The sequence below is a fragment of the Chionomys nivalis genome, chromosome 2, assembly GCF_950005125.1.
Source record: "Chionomys nivalis chromosome 2, mChiNiv1.1, whole genome shotgun sequence".
Lineage (NCBI taxonomy): Eukaryota > Metazoa > Chordata > Mammalia > Rodentia > Cricetidae > Chionomys > Chionomys nivalis.
In genome coordinates this window covers 77,461,075-77,487,156 of record NC_080087.1, presented here as the reverse complement: position 1 = coordinate 77,487,156, position 26,082 = coordinate 77,461,075, and the positions used below count along the sequence as shown (strand labels likewise).

General features: G+C 52.1%; 2 protein-coding genes across 3 annotated transcripts; one reads left to right on the top strand and one right to left on the bottom strand.

Moving 5' to 3' along the window:
- The first annotated feature begins 2,463 nt into the window (after window positions 1-2,463).
- Window positions 2,464-18,469, top strand: Vasp (vasodilator stimulated phosphoprotein). Of its 2 annotated transcripts, none has more exons than XM_057763223.1 (13): window positions 2,464-2,807; window positions 9,697-9,868; window positions 9,957-10,122; window positions 12,494-12,578; window positions 13,315-13,352; window positions 13,463-13,704; window positions 13,845-13,942; window positions 15,533-15,584; window positions 15,737-15,770; window positions 15,988-16,033; window positions 16,348-16,438; window positions 17,464-17,521; window positions 17,640-18,468. In XM_057763223.1, exons 1-13 carry the CDS (start codon window positions 2,803-2,805, stop codon window positions 17,675-17,677), a joined length of 1,125 nt encoding a protein of 374 aa, XP_057619206.1. In that variant the 5' UTR covers window positions 2,464-2,802; the 3' UTR covers window positions 17,678-18,468. The 2 variants fall into 2 exon arrangements, with proteins under 2 accessions (XP_057619206.1, XP_057619207.1); XM_057763224.1 differs by having other exon boundaries at window positions 2,508-2,807; window positions 15,734-15,770; window positions 17,640-18,469.
- A 772-nt stretch (window positions 18,470-19,241) lies between these two features.
- LOC130870384 (optic atrophy 3 protein-like) lies at window positions 19,242-19,931 on the bottom strand. The gene has a single exon (XM_057763098.1). It carries the CDS (start codon window positions 19,911-19,913, stop codon window positions 19,521-19,523), a length of 393 nt encoding a protein of 130 aa, XP_057619081.1. The 5' UTR covers window positions 19,914-19,931; the 3' UTR covers window positions 19,242-19,520.
- Window positions 19,932-26,082: the final 6,151 nt, after the last annotated feature.

Below are 26,082 nucleotides of genomic sequence, written 5' to 3'. Positions count from 1 at the left end.
TCTGTGGTACTGATTTTATATTCTAAAGGTGCTGTAGGAAAAACATGTGAGCCCCGGGAGGTGGGTGGCACACTCCTTTAATCCCAGCACTCGGGAGGCAGAGGCAGGTAGACCTCTGTGAGTTTGAGGCCAGCCTGGTCTATAAGAGCTAGTTCCAGAACAGCGAGGCTGATTACACCTTGCAAAACAAAAAACGGCTCAGTGGTTAAGAGCACTGGCTGCTCTTCCAGAGGACCTGGGTTCAATTGTGGCAGCTCAGAGCTGTCTGTAACTCCACGATCTGACACCCTCACACAGACATACATGCAGGCAAAATGCCAATGTACAGAATAGTAAATAAATTATTTTTAAAAAGGCAAACAATAAAAAAGATGCTTGGGGCTGAGCATGTGTCTGAGTGGTATCGTCTTGTTTCATGAGCTGAAGGCTTGGGCTGTGTCTCCCAGAAGTGCTGCGTGTGCACACACACACAAGTGGAACAAGACTATGCCTACTATGCTTAAAGGGATTCCACCAGGACTTTTTGTCTGCACCTGTCCGTGTGTGCAGGTGGCCATGTGCAAGTGTGTGGTTAGAGGTCAGTCACTGCAGGAACATTTTCCTTGACTGTCCTTAGCCTTATTTTAGAGATAGCGCCTCTCCAAAGCTGGATGTCATTGATTCAGTTGGCCAATGAAGCACAAGGATCTTCCAAGTCCTGCTGGCCCAGGGCTGAGGGGTTCAGAGCTCTACTTTTAGATGGGTACTGTGGACCCCAGACTAGTCCTCGGGATGCAGAGCAGGCACTTCACAATGTACCCGTCTTGCCAGCCCTGCTAATGAGACTTTCATAGAGAAAGTGTGCTAGCTCTTGCTCCGGTGCAGGTGGTACAGAGCTTGGCCCTTCCCACTTCACAGATGGGCAAACGGGGGAACTCACATGCAACCGGGTTCTCCCTTGGTTGTAACTGTTGTCCCAGACTGGCCTCTAATTCACTGAGATCTGCTTTTGCCTCTGCCTCCTGAGAGCCAGAATCAAAGGTGCAAAACTGGCTTATTTGTGTTTTATATTTTCAAAAGATTTACTTGTGTGAATTTTAATTATGTATGTGTGTGGAGGGGCGCACACGTGTGTTTGTCTGTGTGGGGTATGTCCACGAGTGCAGTGCCCTGGAAAGGCAGAGACCTAGGATACCCTAGAACTGGAATTACAGGCAGTTATGAGTCTTGTGAGTGCTGAGAATTGAACTGGGGTCCTCTGGAAGAGTGGCAAGTGTTTGTAACTGCTGAGCCATCCCCACACCCATTTTGTGTTCTGAAATATGCAACCTCAGATGACTTTGAACACTCTACAACCCTTTGAGTTGGCCTTAGACCCGCGATTCTCCTGCCTCTGTCTCCTGGTTTGTGGCACCACAGCTAGCTGACTAGATTTTTCAGTAGACAATTAGACGAGTTTGGCGTGAATGAAAGAGGTTCTTGCAGGTGAAGGCCAGCAAGGAGCGAGCATCGAGGAAATGGACTGGCTAAAGGCCACATGGGTTTGATTCTCCGTGAGCCATCGGGGACCCAAACAAGACTATCACAGGCTGAACCCATTCCCCACCTCCATGCCTCAGTTTCCCAATTTGTAAGGCAGGAACTGGTGCTTTCCTGAGGTTAACGCTATTCACCCTGCCAGGTGGAGCTCTATGGGAGGGGCGTGTCCACATGATGATGATGTAACCCTGGGTGGGGCCTATGGGACTCACTGCGGAAGCCTTGGAGGGTGTCTGGGCTCCACTTAGCCCGGGTGTGTGGGGGGAGGGGTCCTCAAGAGGAGGGTCTTTGGGCCTCTGAGCCTACGGGGTTGCTGGGACGATCCTACTGTCTTCCGTGGGTGAAACTAAACAGTAGCTGAGCACCAGTGGGGAGCAGATTAAGGGGTCCCATCCCTACTCCTGTGCATCTAGTCGATCCCCACCTTCACCCCCGCCCCCACCCCAGCCGCGACCCGGCGGCGGTGAGTCAGCGGCCCCGCCGCGCCCCCTCGCTCACTTCCTCCACACCTTCCCCGGGAGGGTGGGGGGCGGCGAGGGGTGGGGCCCGGCCTGAGAAGCGGGATCTGGGGAACACGGAACTTGCCAAAGTGTTACTTAAAGGTGGAAATTGAAGCGATCCCTTGCTTAACCAGGGAGCCTCCCCGCCCCCACCCCAAACTGAGCAGAAGTCCACGGAGCGAGCAAGACGCGAAAACCTGCACCCCCAGATCTATACCTAAGAATTCAATAGTGGAGACAGCTAGAGATCAAAGAAAGGCCCCTTCTCTTCCATCACACTTCCCATTCCAACTCGGGGGTGAGGCTCAGGGTGCACCCCCACGCCACCAAGCTGGGGAAGGAGTGCAATTGCGGAAGCCGAAGGTTCCGCGTTGCCTTTTAAACGCTCTCCATCCCCCGCCTGGAGGTGTCCACGGCCCCTTTAAGGCGCGGGGCATTGTGGGTGCGGGGAGTGGAATTTTGGAACGAAATGTAGCAAAGAGAGTACAGTAGTAAGAGTAACCGCGTAGGTGCTGTCGGCCGAGGGGGTGCGCCGGAGAGGTCCGGACTTTCCACCCCGCTTACCAACGCTGGGGATCTCAGTCCAGCAGAGCACCAGAGGGAGGAGGCGCCCGAGGACCCGCCCCGGCCCGGTCCACGTTCTCCCCAGGAAGCTGGACTCTATGGGGCGGGACCCCGAGAGACACTGAGCAGAACCTGGAGCCAGCCCCGCACCCCTGCACTTCTAATCAGGGGCGCCCCGGGAGCACTCCCCGTGGGCGCGCCGCCCGCCCTCCGCGCAGCCATGAGGTGAGCCCCGAATCCCCCAGCCCGGTTCCATGCCAGCTCGGCGCCCCGCCTTTGTCCCCCTCACCCCAGCTCGTCCAGGGCTGGATTTAAGGGGCACCGGGCTTTGGGCGTCCCAACTCTGAGCCGATGCCTCCTGGAGCGATCTGTAAATATCGACACCCACTTTCTCCGCACTACTCCCCAAAGGCTTGAGGCGGCGCCGGCTGAGGTTCTTCTGGTGGCTTTCAGGTTTAGGGACGCTCTCGGGACTCAGAATTTGAAGACTTTTGAGGGAGCACCTCCGAGTTGGCCGATAGGTAGAACCATCCGGTTTAAGCGGGACTCACAGTTACCGCCCCAAACTCAAGTCCAGGTCTTGGGGAGGTTGTGGGAGGCTGCCTTGAGAACCCGAGCCCTGAAACTCTGAACCTCGGGTAGTGGTCTTCGGACCCCTGCGTCTGGAGCGCTGGATGAACGTCTTGGAACGGGACCGCGGTCCTTAACTTCGGGGTTACTTCTTGATGCCTCTAAATTTGGGGGACACGGAGATTCTCCTGTGGAGGGGGTTTGCGAATCTGACCCACGGACCTGGAGGGTCTGGATGGGACTTCTCTCCCGCTAGGTACCCCAGCTGGGTCCTAGGGCCCGGGAGCACTCCAGGCCCAGGACGGCTCTGCCTCCCGCCCCCCTCCGCACCTGGCGGCTCGGGTAGGAGGGGGCGCGGCAGCTGGGGGAGGGGGGCCTTTGTCTTCCTGACTCACCTGTCGAGACAGCTGGTGTGGGGGGCGGGCCCCCGAGTGAGCACTGTGGGCCAGCTGCTTTCCCCACATCACGGCCCCTCCCCCTGGGCTCTCAATGTCGCCCGGTGTCACCCCCTTTCCCCAAGCCGTGGGATTGGAGGAGGGGGCGCTGGAAAGCGTCAAGGTCACAGCCTTCTCCCTCAGGAACCCAGGTTTACCAGCTTCTTCCAGCTCTCTTCTCTGGAATTTAATCCTGGGGGTGAGGGAGACCTAGGGATTTAATTTATTTATTTTTTTAATGACTTCTCTGGACGTGCCCTGAACTCCAGGGCTCACCTGAGGGCGGGGCCTGAGCCGGCAGAGGCCTCCCGTCAGCGCCCCCATAATCTCTCCCTTGGGGCTACATCTTGACAATACTATCTCCCTTCCTCCACTTTGGCTGGGACTTCCTGCCCCAAAGCCCCTGGCTAGGGGAGGAGTCTCCTGGGGACATTTTGGGCTTAACCCCCCGTGTGCACATCCTCCACTCTTGCCCTCTGACATCAGGGTGACTTTCCTGTCTAGGACCCTGAGCGAGGACCCCTCCCACCCTCACACGTCTGTTCCTTGGTATGTGGGAGTGTTGGGATCTGGAGCTAGAAGGGACATCGAGACACCCTGGAGACTTCCCGTCTGTCCTTCCCTCCCCCACGGGAGTGCTGTCCCCCGAAAGGGGGTCAGTTCCTTCACTCGTTCCCCCCCCTTCTTCTGCTGCCCCCAGTCCCGCCCCTCCCCCACCCGTTTCCGGTCCCAGGCCCGGTGGAAGGCGGATGGCGGATGTCCGAGTTAGTGCCGCCTCACTCGCTGAGACCGTAAAAGGGCAGGAGCAACGTCTAGGCCGGCCCCCTGCACCCCCACCCCCAGCCCCAGTCCTCCCGAAGCCCGCCCCCCTCTGGCTGTGACAAACCTCCCTCCACTGAGGGTGGAGGGTCCTGGGCTGTCACTTTAATCCTAGGACAACTAGGAGTAAAAGAAAGTGCAGGAGACCCATCTCCTATTTTCAGCTGGGTAAACTGAGGCCCAGAGACTGAGAAACCTGGGTCCAGGGTCCTCAGAGGTTCTTGGGCTGCGTTGGGGAAGAGGGCGGACTGGTTTGACTGGAGACAACCCTGGGGGCAGTGGGAAGGGAGGTAGCTGAGATGGAAAATTACAAGATATGGTTCTTTTTCTCCCAGTTTGACAAATATTTGTCGAGTGTCTGCTGCATCCGGGAGCTGGAAAGGCAGAGCAGGGGTCAGAGGTCTGAAGGCTCTTGGGCAGACAGAGTTCTGAAAGCATTTGGGTTCATTCAATAACAGAAGCAGCAACTGTTATTTTATTTTGAAATGATGAGGCGGGTTCAGCCACACGTCTTTGTGCCAGGCGCTGTAATATGGGGCTGATTCCATTTTAAACCTCCACCATAGTTAAGTGTGATGCTAGTGCAAGCTTGTGTCCTGGTCTTGCCCCCATTTTACAGGTAGTAAAACAGAGGCACAGAGACATTAAGGAAATGACCAATTAAAGTTTAGCAGTTTGGGAGTTCAGTGCGGTGACTCATGCTTGTAACGGTAGCACTTGGAGGGCAGCTTGGGCTACTGAGTCCTTGTATCAAAAGTAAATATATAAAAATCAAAGAATTTGGGAGGTGGTAATGTTTGAATTTGTGCCTGGGACTGTCTAAGTCTAGTGGTATTATAGAAAAAGGAAAATAGAATCTTTGTGCAGGGCTTTTGTTTTGTACAAGTAACACACTTTTACGATTAAATAAACATTTCCCCCTAAGTCATCCTCTGCTATGGAGCAAGTTTGAGGTCAGCGTGGGCTACAGAGGAAGTAGGTTCTTGGTCAGTATGGGCTGCACTGAGCCTGTTACAATAAATCAACCGCCTTTACCATCCTTTTCACTTAGGAGAAACTGGGGGAGGCCTGGACGGAGGGAGTAAAATGAACCCCCCAAAACTCCATACAGAATGTGACCTGCTTCAGGATGGTTGTAAGCAGCAAAGGGAAGGGCCAGACTGAATGAGGAAGGTGCCCGCCCTTGGTCACCTCTGTCCCCTCCACCTTAGGACTCCCAACTGTGGGGTGGGGGTTCAGTTGCAGGGTTGTGGGTTCAGGCCTCTGTTGACCCCTTTTATTTTTATAACAGACTCAGTGAGTTGGGGATTCTCAGGCTGGAGGGAGACGGAGGGTGGGATCGGGGACTGGCTGCCCAGGGAGGACAGAGACCCCGAAAGAAATTGCAGTCACTCACCCTGCCATCCTCCGTCCATGCCGAGTTCCTAGCTGTGTAATTTTCTGTTCTGATTTTTTTTTTTCTTAGAAAAAAAAGTTGTTTGTTTTTACATTTCTTTATTTTGGTGAGGGTGTGTGTGTGAGGGATGTGGAATTTAGAAACAGCTATGTGAGTCGCGTCTCCTTCCATCCACCATGTGGCTGCTGGGAATCTAACTCCGGTCCTCAGTCGTCGGGGTTGGTAGCAGTCACCTTTACCACTGAGCCATCTTCCCAGCTTTCCACCTCCCAAGAGCTGGGATCACAGGTGTGTCCCTCTTGTGGGGATTTTCCATTGCAGCTCCTTATGGGTACAGAGTCTCGCCACGTGGCCTAGGCTGACTGACTTGAAGCCATACAAAGATCCTCCTGCCTCTGCCTCCCAGAACAAGATCCCAGGCTTATGCTGTCTAGCCCAGAATAGTTAGCCCTCCTTATTTCCTCTGCTCAAACATCGAGTCCCCAAGGATCCTTTTGGCTCCCTTCGCATCCCGAGGACCCGGAATGGCACTGGCACTTAGGAGGACTCAGCAGTTGTAAAGAGCAGACTCCACAGTAGCTGCTGACATCCGAAGGTCAGCGACAGCGCTGTTCCCAACTGGCTGCATTGAGCAAACTGATGAGCTAGACTGGGGCTAGCCTGTGACACGTGATGAAATGCAGACACAGAGGTGAAGACACTTGGCAGAGATCACACAGCTAGGGAGATAGCAAGTGAGCCCGGGAGGCTCCCATTTGAACCAATGCTTAACCTCATTGAAAGATGAGAAAACAGTGGGGGTTGATATTTTTACAAAGGCAAAGGACTGTGGCTCAAAGGGGTGCTGCTTCAAAAAAAAAGGTGGCAGCTGACACAGGCAGCTTCTGAGGTGACAAGGGCCTGAGAGGAAAACACACTTCCAAATTTTCATGCTTTTGACCTGATTCACTATTTCTTAACCTTTTCTGTTTTAAGCACTTTTTTTTTTTTTCTGGAGGCAGGGTTTCTCTGTATAACAGCCCCGGCTGCACTGGTCCACCTGCCTCTGTCTCCGGAGTACAGGGATTAAAGGCTGTGCCACCACTGCCTGGCCTGTTTGTTTGTTTGTTTGTTTTTTGTTGTTTTCCCTTAAGGTTGTGAGCCACGATGTGGGTGCTGGGAATTGAACTCAGGACCTCAGAAGAGCAGCCAATGCTCTAAACCTTTGAGCCATCTCTCCAGCTCCTGCCGGCCGGATTTTGATTTTGGTTGTGTGGTGGCGTCCGTCTGTTCTCCCCTTCCGCCAATGTGTGCTTCCGGGATTGAACTCGAGTCCTGAGGCTTGGAGGCAGCACCTTGACCATCGCGCCAGCCGTAGTCTGGTGTCTTTATCTGTGACAGGGTGGCACCGTGTAGCACAGGCTGGCCTCTCACTTGAGATTTTCCTTTGCCTCTGCCTCCTGAGTGCCGGGGTGACAAAGGATTCAGGCCCCATCCAGCTGAGGCTGGTTCTGGTTTTTGTTTTTATCTTGGACTTGAGCTGCAAGGGTGTCTCCAGCCTGCCAAGCATGAAGGATTGCTGGTGCAGATGAGGTGGAGGGCTTCTGGTGGGGACGCCATCTAGACAGGGCCGGGGATGAGCCAGGGGAGAGGGGATGCAGGAACAGAATGAAGGTTACAGCCGCGAGCCCTTGGAGCCACAGCGGACCTGGCTTTGGAGGATGAGGACACTGAGATTGGGTCTTAACAGGGTCCGGGTCTTTCTATAAGGTCATTCTTAAAGCCTCGTTGAGGGTTACCCAGCCAGCAGTGTTCTCTCTGGACCAGAGGACCACCTGGGAGGCCAAAGTGCACCTGGGTGGGGCAGTGATAACTTGGGCATCTGGCCAGAGTCTGCCCTGGGTGTGGGTGGCAGGTGTGGGTGAGGCTTTAACCCTGCCCTGCCAAGGGTGCCTGAGATCAGAAACAGTCCCTGAAGCTATGCTTGTTTCAGACGACGCCTGTAATGTGCGTAGGACACACAGCTCTGTGGTTAAGACTAGGACCTGGGAGACATCTGGCTTCAGAGCCTCGCTCTGCCACACAGGGACTGTGTGGCTATGGGTGGGATACGCAACCTCTCTGGGCCTCTCCTAGAGGAACAGCATCCATCCTGAAGGGTTACAGGGGCACAGAGTGAGACTCGGGAAGGCTCAAGGCCTGGGCCTGGCTAAAGCGCTGGTGATAGCGAAGCAGCATACATGCAAAGTTGGGTGCTAGGCGCAGTCTGCAATGCCGGGGCCTGCCAAGGGGCTTTCCCTGCTGAACTCTACCGCATGGCATCACACCCCAGACCCCAGACCCACCATTGTGGGGTGCAGTTTCTCTCCCCTGGAAACCACAAACTTCTTCTTTTGAGGAAAAAGCCTGGTGGGGGTGGGGTGGGCTTCCCCCCACTTCCCCTGTCTGGTGGGAGTAGGTGGGGCCTATGCTCCTCCCACTTCCCCTGTCTGTGTGTGTGACCTTGGCCAAGTTACTTCCTGTCTGGAGCACTAGTGCCTGCCCTGGAGGAGAACTGAACCTCCCAGGACAGGACAGGTGTATGAGGGGGAGTCTTGTGTGATGGAGATGTTCGGGGCACCCTAGTACTGGCAGTACTGAGCACTCAGCACCCCAGTACTGAGTGACAGAGTACTCAGTAGAACCATGCCCAGTCCTTTAACTAAGCTCATTCCCCCTCCTCACAGCCTTCAGGAGGTGGGGCCCATCATGTCTTCCCTGAGTGAGGAGGGGAATCAGCTCTCTGGGTCATGTGGAAGACAACTTCAGTGGGGGGGTTTGAACCCAGGTCTGTGGTGTCAGACTCCAAACCTGAGCTGACTTATCACAGCTTCGGATCCCCAGGCTGGGCCAACTATGCCATGCCATGAGGTAGGTGTTCCTTAGCTCCTGAACACACTGGTCTGTGTGGGCCTCCCTTGTGTCTCCATCCCCAGCCACAGGGCGTGACAGCGCAGCCAGGAATGTAAGCCAAATGGCTGTTTGTGCCTTGGGGAACCAGAAGGACCAGGTGGCCAGTAAAAGCAGCCCCTGGGGAAGCGCACCAGGAAGGATCCAGATCTTTCCTTTCCTCACACTTCCTGCCCTTCAGTTGCAGCTTCCTCTTCTGATCTGAGCAGAGAGCAGAGGTGGGGCTAGAGGAGGGAAACTGAGGCCAGACAGGAGCTGTTATAACCTCTCTTCTTGGTTGTCTACTAGTTCTGGCATCTCTGCCTTTTCTAGTCAACCTGTATTCGCTTTTGATTGAGACTCTGGAGGCTGAGCCCAATACCCTGAGCAAGCCGCCTGGTCCTCACCTCAAGCCTTTGGGCCCTACTTATCTCCCTTTCTGCCTCTTCCTGTGTACGGCCTGCCTGTCCATCTCTTTCCCATAGCGTCCTCCTCTGTCAGTCTGTATCTTTTTAAAATAGTACTGTGGATTCCACCAAGGGCCTTGGGAAAGCTGGGCAGACAAGCATTCTACCTCTAAGCCACACCCCAGCCCCTCACTGGGGGATTCTAGGCAGGGGCTCTACCTCTGAGCCACACCCCACCTCCTCACTGGGGGATTATATGTATAATCAGTTTTCTGTTTCTTCTTTATGGACCTAGGAGATTGACCTTGAGTCCTCAGTTTGGCGTCTGGTAACCCCCCCCCCCTTTTTTTTTTTTTTTAAATCGGCTGAGCCACCTCTCTGGGTCATGCTTTGTTCTTCTGTCTTTTCTCACTTTTCTCCATTTGGTATCTTCTGACTGTGTGTCACGCTCTGTCTGGGTTTCTGGGAGTATGTCTGTCCCCATCTCTCCGTCTCCCTCTGTATGTTCTTCCTCACATGCTTGTCACGTCCCAGAGACCCACTAGGAGAATGTGACTGGCCCTCTCTCTCTCTCCTGGCAGCGAAACGGTCATCTGTTCCAGCCGGGCCACTGTGATGCTTTATGATGATGGCAATAAGCGATGGCTCCCTGCTGGCCCTGGTCCCCAGGCCTTCAGCCGCGTCCAGATCTACCACAACCCCACTGCAAACTCCTTTCGAGTTGTTGGCCGCAAGCTGCAGCCAGACCAGCAGGTGCGGGCTCCTTCTGTCCTGTCTTCTGTCCCCCGTCTCCCTGCCACCCAGCACTTGTCACCCTCCACCAACCTGTTCCCTCTTGTAGGTGGTTATCAACTGTGCCATCATCCGGGGTGTCAAGTACAATCAGGCCACTCCCATCTTCCATCAGTGGCGCGATGCCCGCCAGGTCTGGGGCCTCAACTTTGGCAGCAAGGAGGATGCAGCACAGTTTGCAGCCGGCATGGCCAGTGCCCTAGAGGCCTTGGAAGGTTAGATGGGCAGGTGGGATGGTGCTGAGGCTCACTTGGGAGGCTGAGGCAGGAGGATTGTAACAAGTCCCAGGTGAGCCAGGATGACATAGCAAGACCCTGTGACAGATGAATAAATACATAAAATCAGATTGGGAACAGCAGTCTGTAGGTAAAGAGCTGAACTAGGCCTGGTGGCACATGCCTGTCACTAAGCCCTAAGCCAGTGGAGACGGGAGGATAGTGAGATGAAGGCCATCCTCAGCTACCCAACAAGGCAGAGACTAGCCTGAGCTATGTAAGATTCTATCTTTAAAAAGAAGTATATGTGCATATGTGTGTGTACACATGTTGGGGGGCTGGAGAGATCGCTCAGTGTTAAGAGCATTTCTGCTCTTCTACATTTCTTCTGGGTTTGATTCTCTGCACCCATGTGGTGAATGGCTCACAGTCCCTGAGGATTCTGACATCTTCTGGCCTTTGTGGGGACTCGGCACACATGACACACACACATAGCACCTATACATACAACGTTTTTAAATGGGGGTTGGGGTGAGCAGAGGGGACCCTTCAGCAGTGCAGTACAGCCTGAAGCTGCTATCCTGCCCTTTGGGGCTTGGGTCTACCTATCTAAGTCAGCTAACCCACGGATAACATGGAAATTCCCGTGAGAATTGTCCATGCCGGGTGTATGCCGAGGCGAGATAGCATGTTCGCTATGATCGTGTGCTAGACCAAGATGTCTATCTGTCCAGCCTCCACTGTGCTCCCTGTGTTGGTCACGGTGGCACGTACTTGTAATACGAGCCTTTGAGAAGGTGGAACGTGGGAGGATGGAGAGTTCTGGGCTACATAGCCAGATGTGATGTATAGCAAAGGCTCCGTGATACAGGCTTGCCTCGTGTATGCCAGGCCCTGGGTACCATCCTAGTATGAAATAAAGTCTCCCTGTGCTATTTCTACTTTTTTTTTTTTTTTTTTTTTTTTTTTTTGGTTTTTCGAGACAGGGTTTCTCTGTAGCTTTGGAGCCTGTCCTGGAACTCCCTTTGTAGACCAGGCTGGCCTCGAACTCACAGAGATCCGCCTGCCTCTGCCTCCCAAGTGCTGGGATTAAAGGCGTGCGCCACCACTGCCCGGCTATTTCTACTTCTTTAAAGGTTTTAAATTACATTTATCCGTGTAGTGTGTGCACACTGGGAGCTGGTGTTTGTGCAGAAGTGAGGACACCTGGTAGGCGTCTGTTTTTTCCTTCCACCTTGTGGACACAGGGACTGAGCTTGGGCCTTCAGGCTCAGCCACAGCTGCCTTAACCCCCATAGGCTTCTTTTTTTTTTTTTTTTTTTTTCCTTTTTTTTTAAATATTTATTTATTTATTATGTATACAATATTCTGTCTGTGTGTATGTCTGCAGGCCAGAAGAGGGCACCAGACCTCAATCCAGATGGTTGTGAGCCACCATGTGGTTGCCGGGAATTGAACTCAGGACCTTTGGAAGAGCAGGCAATGCTCTTAACCGCTGAGCCATGTCTCCAGCCCAAAGAGCTTTTTTTTTTTTTTTTTTTTTGGTTTTTCGAGACAGGGTTTCTCTGTGGTTTTGGAGCCTGTAGACCAGGCTGGTCTCGAACTCACAAAGATCCGCCTGCCTCTGCCTCCCAAGTGCTGGGATTAAAGGCGTGCGCCACCACCATCCGGCTTTTTTTTTTGTTTTTCAAGACAGGGTTTCTCTGGTTTTTTGGAGCCTGTCCTGGAACTAGCTCTTGTAGACCAGGCTGGTCTCGAACTCACAGAGATCCGCCTGCCTCTGCCTCCCAAGTGCTGAGAACAGGGGCCTTGGACTCACTAAGCAGGGGCTCTACCACTGAGCCACACTCCAGCCCCTCACTGGAGGATTCTAGGCAGGGGCTCTACCACTGAGTCACATCCCACCCCCTCACTGGGAGATTCTAGGCAGGGGCTCTACCACCGAGTCACACCCTTAGCCCCCTCAGACAGCCCTTTCAAGGTTGTGTCCTAGGCGGGCACTCTGCTTTCTGTAGAATGAAAACTGCCCAGAGGCTGAGGCGTTGGCTTCCCAGGGCCTAGTCGGTGCTGATGACCCACTCGCCCACTGTGTGTGCGTGGAGAAATGGAGAGATGCAGTCGGTAGTGCAGGCCTGTGTTCGGTTCCTCGGGCTGCAAAAGTGATCGTTCCTGCAGATTTCCAACCTGCACGGCTTAACGACTAGTGTGGCACCTCTGTGTCCCTTGGGTGTCAACAGCACCCACCTGACAGCAGCTCAGGCCCAGGGAGGCTGCTCCTTGCTGTCTCTCCTGCATGCTGCCTGCTATGGAGGGACAGAGATGGAGGGAGGGTGGAGCTGCTTCTCACTGTGTGTTTCCTTTCACCTTCCAGGAGGTGGGCCTCCCCCGGCCCCAGCACCCCCTGCCTGGTCTGCGCAGAATGGCCCTTCCCCAGAGGAGGTGGAACAACAGAAAAGGTGGGGACCCTCCCTTTAGGATGTCCCATAGCTCACCAGGTTCAGAACCCTGCACTTTTGCCTTCTAGAAAAGTCCAACGCCCAAGAGTCTAGAAGCATGCAGCACTCAGACACCACTCCCCAAGCTCCTGGAGTTCAGTAAACATACTGCAAAGCTGGGCCTGGTGCCAGTATACAGGATGCTGAGGCAGGAGGATTGCCAAGAGTTTGAGGCTAGCCTGTGTTACATAGTGAATTCAGCCTGAGACCCTGTTATAGTAAACCCTTTGCCTGAAATGCTGGAGAATGCCTTTAATTCTAAGCATTTGAAAGGCAGAGGCAGGCCGGTCGGCAAGTCAGACTCCACACTGGCCTACAGAGTGCATTCCAGGCTAGCCAAGGCTACCCAGTGAGACCCTGTCTCAGTAGAAAAAAGAAAAAAACTGCCACCCCCGCATCCAAGAATCTGATAAGTGAATGCACCATTCTGGTGCCCCCGACTCCACACTGGGGTTCCACAGCTTTCTGAAACCTTTGGCCACTTTGTAATCAGCTGGAAAGAATGCTTGCACCCAGGCCCCGCTGGTGCCTCCTGCTTCCCGTTCTCATCCTTCCCTCCCTGGGCCCTCGGAAGACATATGTAGGAGGCAGGCACTGGCCTTGCTGGTGACCTACCTCTCAGCGAGGAACCAGAGGCTTCTGGCCCCATGGTTAGCCTGGCCTGGGCGCTGAAGGAAGCTTCTTTTCCCCTGCACAGGCAGCCTGAGCACATGGAGCGCCGGGTCTCCAATGCAGGTGATGACTCAGCCGCTGGGTCGTGGGGACCTCCCTGGAGGACCGGGTTGGGCAGGCTGGACAAAGAAGAAGGCTTCTCTCTCCGCAATGCTGTTGTGTATTTATTGCAGGAGCCCCACCTACTCCTCAAGCTGGGGGTCCCCCTCCACCTCCAGGACCTCCCCCGCCTCCGGGTCCCCCTCCACCCCCGGGTCTGCCCCCCTCAGGGGTATCTGCTGCAGGTCATGGAGCAGGGGGAGCCCCACCCCCTGCACCCCCACTCCCTACAGCTCAGGGCCCCAGTGGTGGGGGTTCCGGAGCCACGGGCCTAGCTGCTGCCATTGCTGGAGCCAAACTCAGGAAAGTAAGCAAGGTGAGCCGCTGGGAGTGCTGGGAGATGAAGCCCTGAGGGGACAATGGGCAGTAGTCAGAGTCCCCTAAAAGGTGTCACAAGAGAGCTGGGATGTGACCTGGCCTGCCTTTAAAGTCCTCTCCCCCTTTTCATTCCTACAGCAGGAGGAGGCCTCTGGGGGGCCCTTGGCCCCCAAAGCTGAGAGTAGTCGAAGCACTGGTGGGCTCATGGAAGAGATGAACGCCATGCTGGCCCGGAGGTGAGTCTGGGTTCCTCAGAAGACAGCCACACGTGACAGTTTTGGGGTGCTGATGGTACCCCTCCCTCTCATGGGTAGCCCATGCAGAACCCCATCCTCTGCCTCTCAGGCTTGAGTTCTAGGATGGCCCAGCTGTACCTGGCTTCTTTGTTTCTTTGGGTGGCAGTCCTGCCTGCCTATGACAGCCATGTCTGGGACACAGTGCTGGAGACTGTCCTCCTCTGAGGTGGCTCACAGGTCCCTGACTCAGTGCTACAACCCTAGGCGATTCCCCTTAAATGTTCCGGAAGCTCGGGTTCTTAAGAATCTCAGCTTGCTGATCTAGAAACCTTCTCAGCCTTACAGTTCTTATGATTTCCAGACATGAGAATTATAGGAAACCCCTCCAAATTCTAGAGGAACAGTGTGTAAGCTGAGTATTTTTATATATATATATAAAATGTTTGTTTGTTTGTTTGTTTTTAATTTTTTGAATTTTACTTAATGCACATTGGTATCTTGCCATGGGTGTCAGGTCCCTTGGAACGAGAATTCTGGACAGTTGTGAGCTGCCATATAGGTGCTGGGAATTGAACCTGGGTCCTCCGGAAGAGCAGCCAGTGCTCTTACCCACTGAGCCATTTCTCCAGCCCCCTAAAATGTTTTATATATATATAAAAGTTATTTATTTTTATTTAACGTGCATTGGTGTTTTGCCATGGGTATCAGGTTCCCTGGAACTGGAATTACAGACAGTTGTGAGCTGTGTGTAGGTGCTCATTCAGTTCACAATTTGAATCCGGGTCCTCTGGAGGAGCCATCTTCCCTTAAGTTGTTGACTTTTCCTCATCGTCTGTATGAGTTTTCCCTCGGCACCCGGCACCCGGCACCCGGGAGGAGTCATTTCTCACCTTTCACCATGTGGGTTCTGGGAATCGAACTCATGTTATCAGGCTTGGCAGCAAGCACCCTTAAGCACTGAACCATCCCACTGACCATAGCAGGATTGTTGTTGCTGGGATTACAGGCTTGTGCCATGCTGTTTCCATCTGTCTTTGTTTAAGACACTATGTAGACCAGGCTCGACTTTGAAGTCAGAGATCTGCCTGGAGCTCCCCCCCCCCGCAAAAAAAAATTACTACATTTATTCTCAGTGTGTGTGTGTGTGTGTGTGTGTGTGTGTGTGTATGTGTGTGTTTATTTATATGTGTGGTTACAGATTTGGAAGTTAGAGGATAACCTGCAAGATTTAGTTCTCTACTTTCTTTTTTCTTTTTGGTTTTTTGAGTTTCTCTGTATATCTTTGACGTCCTGGAACCCACTCTGTAGACCAGACTGGCCTCAAACTCAGAGAGATCCGCCTGCCTCTGTCTCCCAAGTGCTGGGATTAAAGGCGTGTGCCACCCTGCCTGGCTAGTTCTCTACTTTCAACTTTACATGAGTTCCTAGGGTTAAGCCAGGTGATCTGGCTTAGTGGCAAGTAGCCCTATCCACTGAGCCATCTTGCAGGCCCCTTCTTAGCTTCAGATTACCCTGGAACATAGCAGTGGGAAGGGTGCTGTTGAGTAGCAGAGCGTGAACTGTGGCTTGTTCTTGCTTGCCCCTCTGCAGAAGGAAAGCCACACAGGTTGGGGAGAAGCCCCCCAAAGACGAGTCGGCTAGTGTAAGTCGGGGACTCTTCCTGCTCTATATTCTTAAGATGTACGCTCTCTCGGGCAGGGAGGAGGTGTGACAGGGTTGTTCTGGCTTTGGACCTGGAAGAGGAACATTGGCATATAAAGGGTGGCTTATGACACTTTTATTTACCGCCAGCAGGAGGAGCCAGAGGCCCGGGTCCCCGCCCAGAGTGGTGAGTGACAGCCCTGTCTAACCATAGAAACTACAAATCCCATGGTGCATTATTCCTGCTTTGAAAGCATTTGCATCAGAAAGTTGTGAAAATAATACTTGGGGATTGTAGTTTTCTAAAATAGTTCTTTGACCTAGTGGGTTGGGTGGTGGTATATTGAGGGGAGGCAATGATTACCTCTGAGCTTTCTGATTTGTTGCTTCCCCCATCCACCCAGAACCTGTGCGCCGACCCTGGGAGAAGAACAGCACAACCCTGCCAAGGTAGGCCATCCGTATTGGGTATCTACCTCTCAAAAAAGTTGAGCTTTTCCCTTGTACAAGGGAGAACATGCCGGGTGGTACATGCGTTTAATCTCATTACTCAGGAGGCAGAGGCAGGCGGATCTCTGTGAGTTTGAGGCCAGCCTGGTCTACAAGAGCTAGTTCCAGGACAGGCTCCAAAGCTACAGCGAAACCTTGTCTCGAAAAACCAAAAATAAAGAATAAAAACAAGGAGGAACACACCGTGACCCCTAGACCAGGAAAGGGGAGCAGTGCGCCTTTAACCTCAGTCTGCTTCATACCCACTCTTCCAGGATGAAGTCTTCCTCTTCTGTGACTACCTCCGAGGCCCACCCCCCTGCCCCCAGCTCCAGTGATGACTCTGATTTGGAGAGAGTGAAGCAGGTAGCTTGGGGAAACAGCTCTCTTGATGCTGAGAGACAGACCTGGGTCCAGAGTGGTTCTAGAGAAGGCTTAGAGACCTCAGTCTGCCAGTCTGAAAAGGGAGATGGTGGGTGGGCCCCTGGGGGGGAGAAACACCGATTTCTAGTGCCTGTCTCTCACTGTGAGTACCCAGACTCCTCAGTTCAGTGGCTCCAGCTATCCACCTCTCGTCGGAGTTGGCAGGAGACTATGCACATTTGGCAAGCTTCTTACTGGATGTTCTGCTGCAATCAAAGATCTAGATTCTCCTATACAACATCCCCATCATTTTGTGACCTTGGCAATTTGTGTCAAAGGATGAAGGTGGGAAGGGTTGTGGAACCAGCTTCCTGTCTTTTTAGTCAAGAAGAAAGGGAGAGAGGGAACCCTGCTTAGCAGAATGCCTAGAATCCCCCAGTGAGATGCTGGGGTGTAGCTCAGTGGTAGAGCCCCTGCCTAGAATCCCCCCTCTGGGGGTGTGGCTCAGTGGTAGAGCCCCTGCCTAGAATCCCCCAGTGAGGGGCTGGGGTGTGGCTCAGCAGTAGTATTAGGTAGCATTCAAGATGCCCTAGGGGGGCTGGAGAGATGGCTCAGCGGTTAAGAGCACTGACTTCTTTTCCAGAGGACCCGGGTTCAATTCCCAGCACCCACATGGCAGCTCACAACTGTCTGAAGATCCAGTTCATACCAATGCACATAAACTAAAATTAAATAAACTATAAGAAATATTAAAAAAAAGATGCCCTAGGTTCTACCTGGTTATGAGGGCTCAGTAGCTAGAGGTGCTCCTGCAGATCTTGACGACCTAAGTTCCATCTTCAGAGCCCACATGGTGGAGTGAACTGACTCTCTCAAGCGGTTCCCGATACACGTGCAGTATGGCATGCGCTCATGCACGGACAGGCACAAAGCACGCAACTAAGTAATTTTTAAAGAACTTTAGAAAAGATAAAATAAGAGAGGGGTCACTGTTTCTGCCAGTGCAGGGCCTCTCTGTTTCTATTCAGGAGCTTCTGGAAGAGGTGCGGAAGGAGCTGCAGAAAATGAAAGAGGAAATAATCGAAGGTGAGGAACTTTGGTTCTGATGCAGCGATTGCAAGGGCCTTGAGTTTGTAGAAAGAACCTGTCTTAGAAGGGAAGGGGATGGAGACTGGCCTGAATTCTTCCTCTTCCCTCCTTCCAGCCTTTATCCAGGAGCTGAGGAAGCGGGGTTCTCCTTGACCATGGGGACCCAGAAGACCTGTCTCCTTTCTGACTTCCCGCCTGACGCCTGCTTTCCCTGCCTCAACTTGACCAGAATACACCAGAAGGAATTCTCCCTCACTATCTCTCTTGGAAGATTCCAGAGGGTGTGGCTCCCTGGTGCCATGACCACACCCAAGCTGGCTGCTGATTGGCTAAGGAGGTCCCACCCCTTTGTTCCCTTTGCTCCTTCCCCTCCACCATCCCCTTGGGGCTGGTTCCTCTGCTGGGGATGTACTGAGTAACCCCACAGTAAGGGAAGGAAGAGGGAATCTCACCTTCCCTTGTTCTGGATTCACTTTAACGCTTTAATGCCTTGGATTTTTTTTTAAAGAAAAAGTATATATATATATTTGGGTTTTGGGGGGAAGGGAAATTTTTTTCTCTTTGGTTTTGATAAAATGGGGTGTGGGAGTTTTTAAAAGCCATAACCCCAGGCTTGTCCCATAGGAGGCAGCGTTGTAAGGGGAGAGGCTTCCCCGCAGGTGGGCGGACTTCCCCCACCCCAGGAACACCACCCCCTTTACCTTGGCTCCTCCCTCTTTTCTATGAGGAATTAAGATTCTTTAACTTTTTTGGAATCTCAGTTTTGTGGGGGTTTTTTTGGGGTTAGGATTTTAGGGTCCAGACCATTTTTGCCCTCTGGGAAGATGAAGTGAGAGGGAAGGAGAAGAGGAAAAATAGGTCCTCCGACTTTCACACCTTAGCTTCTTGGACACGGCCCTCGCTGAATAAATCTGCGGTTTTTATAAATGTGAAGACCTCTGGAGTCACTTGGGAGGCGGGGATTGCTCCCAGCTGTGGGAACCCTTGCAAGGATGCCACTGCCCTCTGCTTCTTTCTTCCCCGTTCTGCATACACACTCCTATTTCCGCCAGGCACTCTGCTATGGTGGTCCTGTCCGTGGTCCTCACCAGCCTGCTTCATCCTACAGTGTGGGGTTGTGTGGCCCTTAAGTCTTATCTCAACTCTGGAATGCTTTATGTACCTGGGAAAGGTCTCAGAAGATGGCTGCCCCCTTGTCAATAGAAGTCCCCTCCCAATTGGAATGAATGACACTTCCACCCACTCAGCATGTAATGATTTGAGACACACTCTTTAACCTGGGGCTCCTTTAATTATAAAACGTGTAGTAAAGTCTTAAAAAAATAGAAGTCAGAGCTCATAGGCCAACGTTTGTGGCCCAGTGTGTTAGTAAATTAGTGAATAAGGGAGTTTATTGGTCTTCTGGAATGTTCCATTTGGTCAGAGGTAAGGCTGTTGGCAGACGGGAGGTATAGCACTGGCCCACGTGGTAAGGGTGCAGATGGTTCCAGCAAAGAGGCTCTCAAGGGAGCGGTGGTGGGCAATGAAGGGGCTGAATGGAAACAGGGAAATGGGATAAGAACCAGCTTACCCTCTCCTGAGACATGAAGAGGAAGATGCACCCAGCCAGCTTGTGGGCAGTGCCCTGGATTAAAGGAAGAGGGTCCACTAGGGGAGAATGCCAGGCAGAGGCAACTCAGACTAAAGGCAGGAGGAGCCAGCCGGACTCTTTCCCTTAAAAGTGAGGTAGACGGACACTAGGCAGGGAGTGTTCCAGTGAGATGGGCCAGCGCCCTAGGCGAAGGGCTCTTAGGTGGTTCCCCAACATGCTGCACCAGTGGGTGAGAGACCGCCGTGGAAAGTAACACTCACACCATTCCCGGCCTAGGATCGATCCCTCTGTCCCCAGAGACCAGGACATGTCAGCTGGCTCAGTTCGCAGTGGGCCCACGCAGAGAAGCCAGGCGTGGAACAAGCCCAGACAGCAATCCATATCCAAGGTCAGAGTCCAAGGCCTCTACTCTGGGCCCTCAGAGGGCTGGGGCTCAGGTTCCTGGCGCTCCTCGCAGATCTGGGTTCTGAATTCCTGCAGCTCCGCCCGCAGCTCAGCCCGCAGCTCCTCCAGCGCGCTCCTCGACACTGCCGCCTGCACCTGCACTTGTAGCTCATCCAGTGCCTGCTCCAGGCGGTCCACGTCTGCCCTCAGGGACCGCAGCGAGGCCACGCGCTCCACTTCCTTGCGGTGCTTCAGTGACTGCTGGCGCCAGAACTCCAGCAGTAGGCAGCTGCCCGCGCAGGCGAAGATGATGGCCTCGCCCAACAGATTCGCGCCCAGCTCGGCTGCTGCTGCCTCGTTCAACGGCTTGATAGCCTCAGCGTGGAAGCCCATGATGCGCATCTTGGTCCGCATCTCTGCCCAGTGGTACACTGCAGGGGAGAGAGGAGTGTAGGGTTTTCTTTGGCCTGGTACAGCCCCTTACCGGACGATGCCTCCTGTTCCTTGTCTTGGGACCAGAGCCAGAATGGCCTGCCTAGGGGACAGTCACCCAGTCTGCAGTTAGAATAAGGACTTAGCTGGCCTAGGGGGACCCGGGGACATGGTTTAAAAATGGTTCAGGGGTTGAGGATGTGACTCAGTTGGTAGAGTGCAAGCCTAGCACGCGGGATCCCATGGGTGCAATCCCCGGCACCACCTGGAACCCAGTTTGATGGCATAGGCCTATAATGTCAGCACTCAGGATCAAAGGGTCAAGCTCATCTTTGGAGAGTGGCCTGGACAACATGAGAGCCCCCTCCATTAGGCAGGTCATGGTGCTTCAGGAGGCCATCTCGAATGAAGCAAGAGACCACCTGGGCTAGAGGTTTCAACAACAAAAATTGAATGAAATAACATCCAAAGTCAGCAACGGTTTGGTGATAGGTAAGGGGACCTGCTGTGCAGGTCCAGTGACCCGAGTTCTAATCCCAGAACCTGAGGAAGCCCATCTAGAGTTGCCCCCTGACCTCCACACACACACACACACGAATTAAATTAAAAAATAATAATGTCCAGACAATCCAGAGTGGGTATCAGTGAAACTGCTGCCCTGGTTGGGGGGTGAGAAACTTTCAGTCTGGGAACTACTGCAGGGGTAGGGTCACAAGGAGGTCCCAGGGTACAAGACCCCCAAAATAGTCATACAAATAAAAATAATCACCAGGCAGTGGTGACACATGACTTTAATCCCAGCCCTCGGGAGGCAGAGGCAGGTGAATCTCTTGAGTTTGAGGCCAGCCTGGTCTACAGAGTGAGTTCCAGGGCAGCTAGGACTACACAGAGAAACCCTGTCATGATAAAACAACAAAAGAAACAAAATAAACAGTGTCCTCAAGTAAATTCTGGGAGAATCCCCTATTTACCATCTTATGCTTCTGCATTCTGGGTAAGCCTGGCCAAAATCATGCATTATGGGGCTAGAGAGATGGCTTAGCAGCTAAGAATACATCTTCCTCCTGCTCAGGACCTGACTGCAGCTCTCAGCTCCCACGTTAGGCAGCTGACTACTGCTGCACCCTAAGGATCTGATGCTCTCCTCTAGCTCCCATGGCACCCCAACACACATGGCACGCACAGACACATGCACATAAACACAAATATTTTAAAAATTAAATTATATATTATGGGACAGTGCATGCTTAGTAGAGAAATGATTGTGACCTAATGATTGTGACCTAAGAGAACTACCCACAGTGCACCCTTAGTAACTAAACTCCCTTGGACCCCATAAAAGAAAGCCTTGAAAAGAACCTGAGTCCCCTGAGTGCTCCCTTTCCTAGGGCAGCTGCAGATCTTGACACGGTGCTCCTCCCTACCCTGCACTGCTGCTCTGCTCTGTAAATTAGGTTCCTTTCACAAGCCCGCCTGAGCCCTTACCTTATTGTCAATTCAATGTGTGTGTGTCTGTTTGTGTGCGTGCATTAGTACTTAGTGTGCGTCTGTGTGTGTGTGTTGAGACAAGGTCTCACAAACATCCACCTGTCTCTGCCTCCCGGAGGCTCAAACCCATCCAGGGCTTTGTGGGCAGGAGACTAGCTTACCACCATTGGAGCTGCTGCCCTGGGCCTTCATTTGATGCAGAAGCTTTTGTTTTCCCTCAGCCATGGACACACTGACTGTCTCTGGGACTGCAGGGCTGTCTTCCCATGACATCTTTCACACCACCCCTCCACTTTTTTTTCAATTCTCCCACACACACACCTTTGAGCTAGGGTCTTGCTATGTAGATAGAGATCCTCCTGCCTCTACCTCCCAAGTGCTGCGACTGAAGGCATACTCTACAACCCGGGCTGTATTCTATCGTCTACTTGAAATTTGTTTCTCTTTGGATCTGGAAATCTCTCTCTCTCTCTCTCTCTCTCTCTCTCTCTCTCTCTCTCTCTCTCTTTTGAAACAGGGTTTCTCTGTAGCTTTGGAGCCTTTCCTAGAACTAGCTCTTGTAGACCAGGCTGCTCTCAAACTCACAGAGATCTGCTTGCCTCTGACTCCCGAGTGCTGGGATTAAAGGTATGCACCACCACCTGGCTTTCATTTTAGTTTTTAAATTGTATTTTTATTTATTTATTGTATGTATATGTGTAGATGTCAGTATGTATACGTGTGGATGTCAGGGGACAAATGAGGGAAGCTGGATCTCTCCTTCCATTACGAGGGTCCCAGCTACTGAACTCAGGTCCCTAAGTTTGGCCATTATCCGGTGGGCCACCTTGTTAGTCATGAGTCCAATTTTTGGTGTAGCTTCTGGAAATTTGAATTCAGGTCCCCATGTTTAGCAGCAGACCCACTGAGCCATCTTTCTAGCTTTCCTTTTTTTCTTTCTTCTTTTCTTTCTTTCTTTCTTTTTTTTCAAGACAGGGTTTCTCTGTAGCTTTGGAGCCTGTCCTGGAACTAGCTCTTGTAGACCAGGCTGGCCCCGAACTCACAGAGATCCGCCTGCCTCTGCCTCCCTGGTGCTGGGCTTTACTCTCTACTCCAGAAGGGCCGCAGACTCATGACAAGTCTCTGGTCTCAGTCTCCCAAAGGCTGGGAGCACAGTTATGCATGAGCCAGCATGCCCAGATCTTTACTCCTATTTTTGACAGACTCTCAGGGAGCCTAGGCTTGACTTAAGCTATGTGGCTGAAAATGACTTTGATGCTATCCTTGCATAGCTGACATCGTTTCTACCTCCATCATGGAACAGACACAGGAAGACATGCTCATTCCTCAGGGCTTAAGGGCTGACTCCATTGGTGACGGAGCAGTCTGTGCTCCACAGGGTAGCTGAGGATATCTGTTGTCTCCCTACTTCCACCCTTCTCTCTTCCATCCTGGGTATAGTCAAGGACTAGCCTAGTTAGTGACAGAGGTCTGGCCTTTGCCCTGGGATCCTGAGAGACCATCTTTGAAAGTCCTTGGAATGTCCACTCCATTAAGCTGTCCAGAGGCACTGGCAGCACACTAGCAGTTTCTGCTGACGACAGAATTTCTGTTCTCCCTCATTTATGCATTTTTTCTTCTTCCTGTGTGTGTGTGTGTGTTTGCGCGTGTGTGCTTATGTGCACATGTGATTGCAGGAATGCACCACCATGCCTGGTTTCTCTTTTATTTCATTTATTTTTACATTGAATTCATTATCAGTGTGTGTGTGTCAAATGTGCCACTTTGAGAATGTGGAGTTAGAGGACAACTTTTGGAAGTTGGCTTTCTTCTTCCACTATGGGTTACTTGCACCATCTTGCCAGCCTTCACTTGATCTTATATTTATCTTTGACATTTTATTCTTGTGCGTGCTAGTGCTTATGTCCCATAGAACTTGTGTGGAGCATTTGCAGGGAGTCTGTTCTCTCTTTCAACATGTGTGATCCAGGGATTGAACTCAGGTCTTCAGGCTTGATGACAGGCAGCTTTATTCTTGGAGTCATTTTGTCCTACCTCCTTGTTTTAAGACAGAATATTGCAACTATGTAGCCCAGGCTATCCTGCCTCAGCTTCACAAGTACTGGAGTTACAGGGAGCCACCACTGCAGCCAGCTAGAGTTTTTTATTTTCTTTCTTTTCTTTTTTTTGGGGGGGGGCGAGATAGGGTTTTTCTGTATAACTGCCAAGGCTGTCCTGGAACTAGCTCTGTAGACCAGGTTTGCCTCGAACTCACAGAGATCCACCCACCTCTGCTTCCTGAGTGCTGAGATTAAAGGCGTGTACCACCAGCGCCTGGCTCAGCTGGAGTTTTCCATCATGGTTGGTTCCTGATTAGAACTGACCTCCTCCCTCCTCACGCTGACCAGAGAAACTCTGTTCTGGTAACTCTGGCTGGTCATTTAAAAAAAAATCTCATGATGGCTCCTTCCTTGTGCAATAGCAGGTCACAGGACTCCACTCCCGAGGGTGCTGCTCCCTGCCCTGGAGGGAGGGACATTGCAGAGAGATCCAGAAGAATCCAAAGAAAACAGGTCCTGCCGGGTTTCCCCACCTGGTCTGGGAACTCTGGGCGAGCAGATGTGTTCAAGAGCATTAACTCACACAGGAGGCTCTGACCCTCCTCTAGGATCCCCTCACCTACACCCTAGTCAGAGGCCTCAGCAGCAGTCAGTAAGCAGAAGTGTTTCTCTAGCTCATCAGTGGCAAGGGGCCCACCTGAGCAGGCATAATAGGGAAGTGGAGTTTGATTCTGTAACCTGAGGTCACCACAGCAGCTGCTCCATTCCCTGTTCCTCCCTTACAAAAGGCTGTTGTTTTCTTTCTGAGATGGGCTCTCATCAGGTAGTCCTTTCCGATTTTGAACTTGGCACCCTCCTGCCTAAGCCTTCTGAGTGCTGGGATTATCGGGGTTTGCCATTACACCTGGCTGTATGGGCTCCCTTTATGAAATCCAGTCTGGTAGAAAGCAGTGTGCACTTTACCTGGGAAAGGTGACTGCAGTGAGCACATTTTTTTGGGGGGTGGGGGGCGTATCAAGACAGGGTTTCACTGCAGCTTTGGAACCTGCCCTGGACTGTAGACCAGGCTTGCCTTGAACTCACAGAGATCCACCTGTCTCCCACGTGCTGGGAGTAAAGGTGTGCACCACCACCGCCTGGCAGCACTTCTCATTTTAATTAGATTCACACCATGCCCGGCACGGTATTAACCTGGATCCACTCTTCCGCTGTGGCTGCTCACACCTATGCAGAGTACAGACATGGTACATACCTGGAGCTCTGTGCTCCCCACGCTTTGGCAGAGCCAGGTTCTTGCTTTGTTCCCCAGGCTGCTTGGGACTCCCAGGCTCTGGTGACCTCCTATCTGTTCCCGAGTAACTCTGCAGGCACACCCACCCAAGCATGTTAGTTTTGTTTGGTTTGTTTTTTCCTTTTGGTTTTTTGAGACAGGGTTTCTCTGTGTAGCTTTGGAGCCTGTCCTGGAACTCTGTAGACCAGGCTGGCCTTGAACTCACAGAGATCTGCCTGCCTCTGGCTCCACCACACCTGGTTTTATATAGTTTTCTTTTTTTTTTTTTTATTTATTTATTATGTATACAATATTCTGTCTGTGTGTATGCCTGCAGGCCAGAAGAGGGCACCAGACCTCATTACAGATGGTTGTGAGCCACCATGTGGTTGTTGGGAATTGAACTCAGGACCTTTGGAAGAGCAGTCAGTGCTCTTAACCGCTGAGCCATCTCTCCAGCCCCTAGTTTTCTTTTTGATATTTATTTGTTGTGTAATTCTTCCTGTGTGAAGATGTATCACTCTGACTGGTTTAATAAAAAGCTGAATGGTCAATAGCTAGGCAGGATTTCCAGGCACAGAGGACACTGGGAAGAAGGTGGAGACACCAGGACTCAGAGTAAGCAGCAGAGGCATTACAAGGTCAAGGTAACACATAAAAGAACATAGACTAACAGAAATGGGTTAAGTTATAAGAGCTAACCGAAAACAAGTCTAAAGCCAGGCGGTGGTGGCGCACGCCTTTAATCCCAGCACTTGGGAGGCAGAGGCAGGCGGATCTCTGTGAGTTCGAGACCAGCCTGGTCTACAAGAGCTAGTTCCAGGACAGGCTCCAAAGCCACAGAGAAACCCTGTCTCGAAAAACCAAAAAAAAAAAAAAAAAAAGAAAAGAAAACAAGTCTAAGCCATCAGCCAAGCTTTCCTAATTCATAGTAAGTCTCCATGTTGTACTCTGGGAACTGGCGGGCAGGACAAAGAAAGACAACATTTATTTATCATTTTATGTGTATGAATGACTGACGTGTAAGCCTGGAAGAGGGTACTGAATCTCCTGGAACTGGAGTTAGGAATGGCTGTGAACCTCTGTGTGGATGTCAGGAACTGAACTTGGTTTCTCAGCAAGAGCAACAAGAGCTCTTAGCTGCTGAGCCATCTCTCCAGCCCAATGTAGTTCTTTATGAACTGGATTATCACAAAACAGGACATAGTAGGAAGCACTGCTGGGTGATGACTGCATCAACTGTCATTCAGAGACACATATACAGCACCACACACAACTTCATTACATAGACATGCACCCTGAATTACACAACACTGTGATCTGCATACAGGGAGAACCGAATTATTATTACACA

Coding starts and splice junctions, on each gene's coding strand:
- Vasp (XM_057763224.1), top strand. Junction 9,869..9,956: donor AGCTGCAGCCAGACCAGCAG/GTGCGGGCTCCT, acceptor TCCCTCTTGTAG/GTGGTTATCAACTGTGCCAT. Junction 16,439..17,463: donor ATTTGGAGAGAGTGAAGCAG/GTAGCTTGGGGA, acceptor GTTTCTATTCAG/GAGCTTCTGGAAGAGGTGCG.
- LOC130870384 (XM_057763098.1), bottom strand. CDS start 19,913: ATGCGGACCAAGATGCGCATCATGGGCTTCCACGCTGAGGCTATCAAG.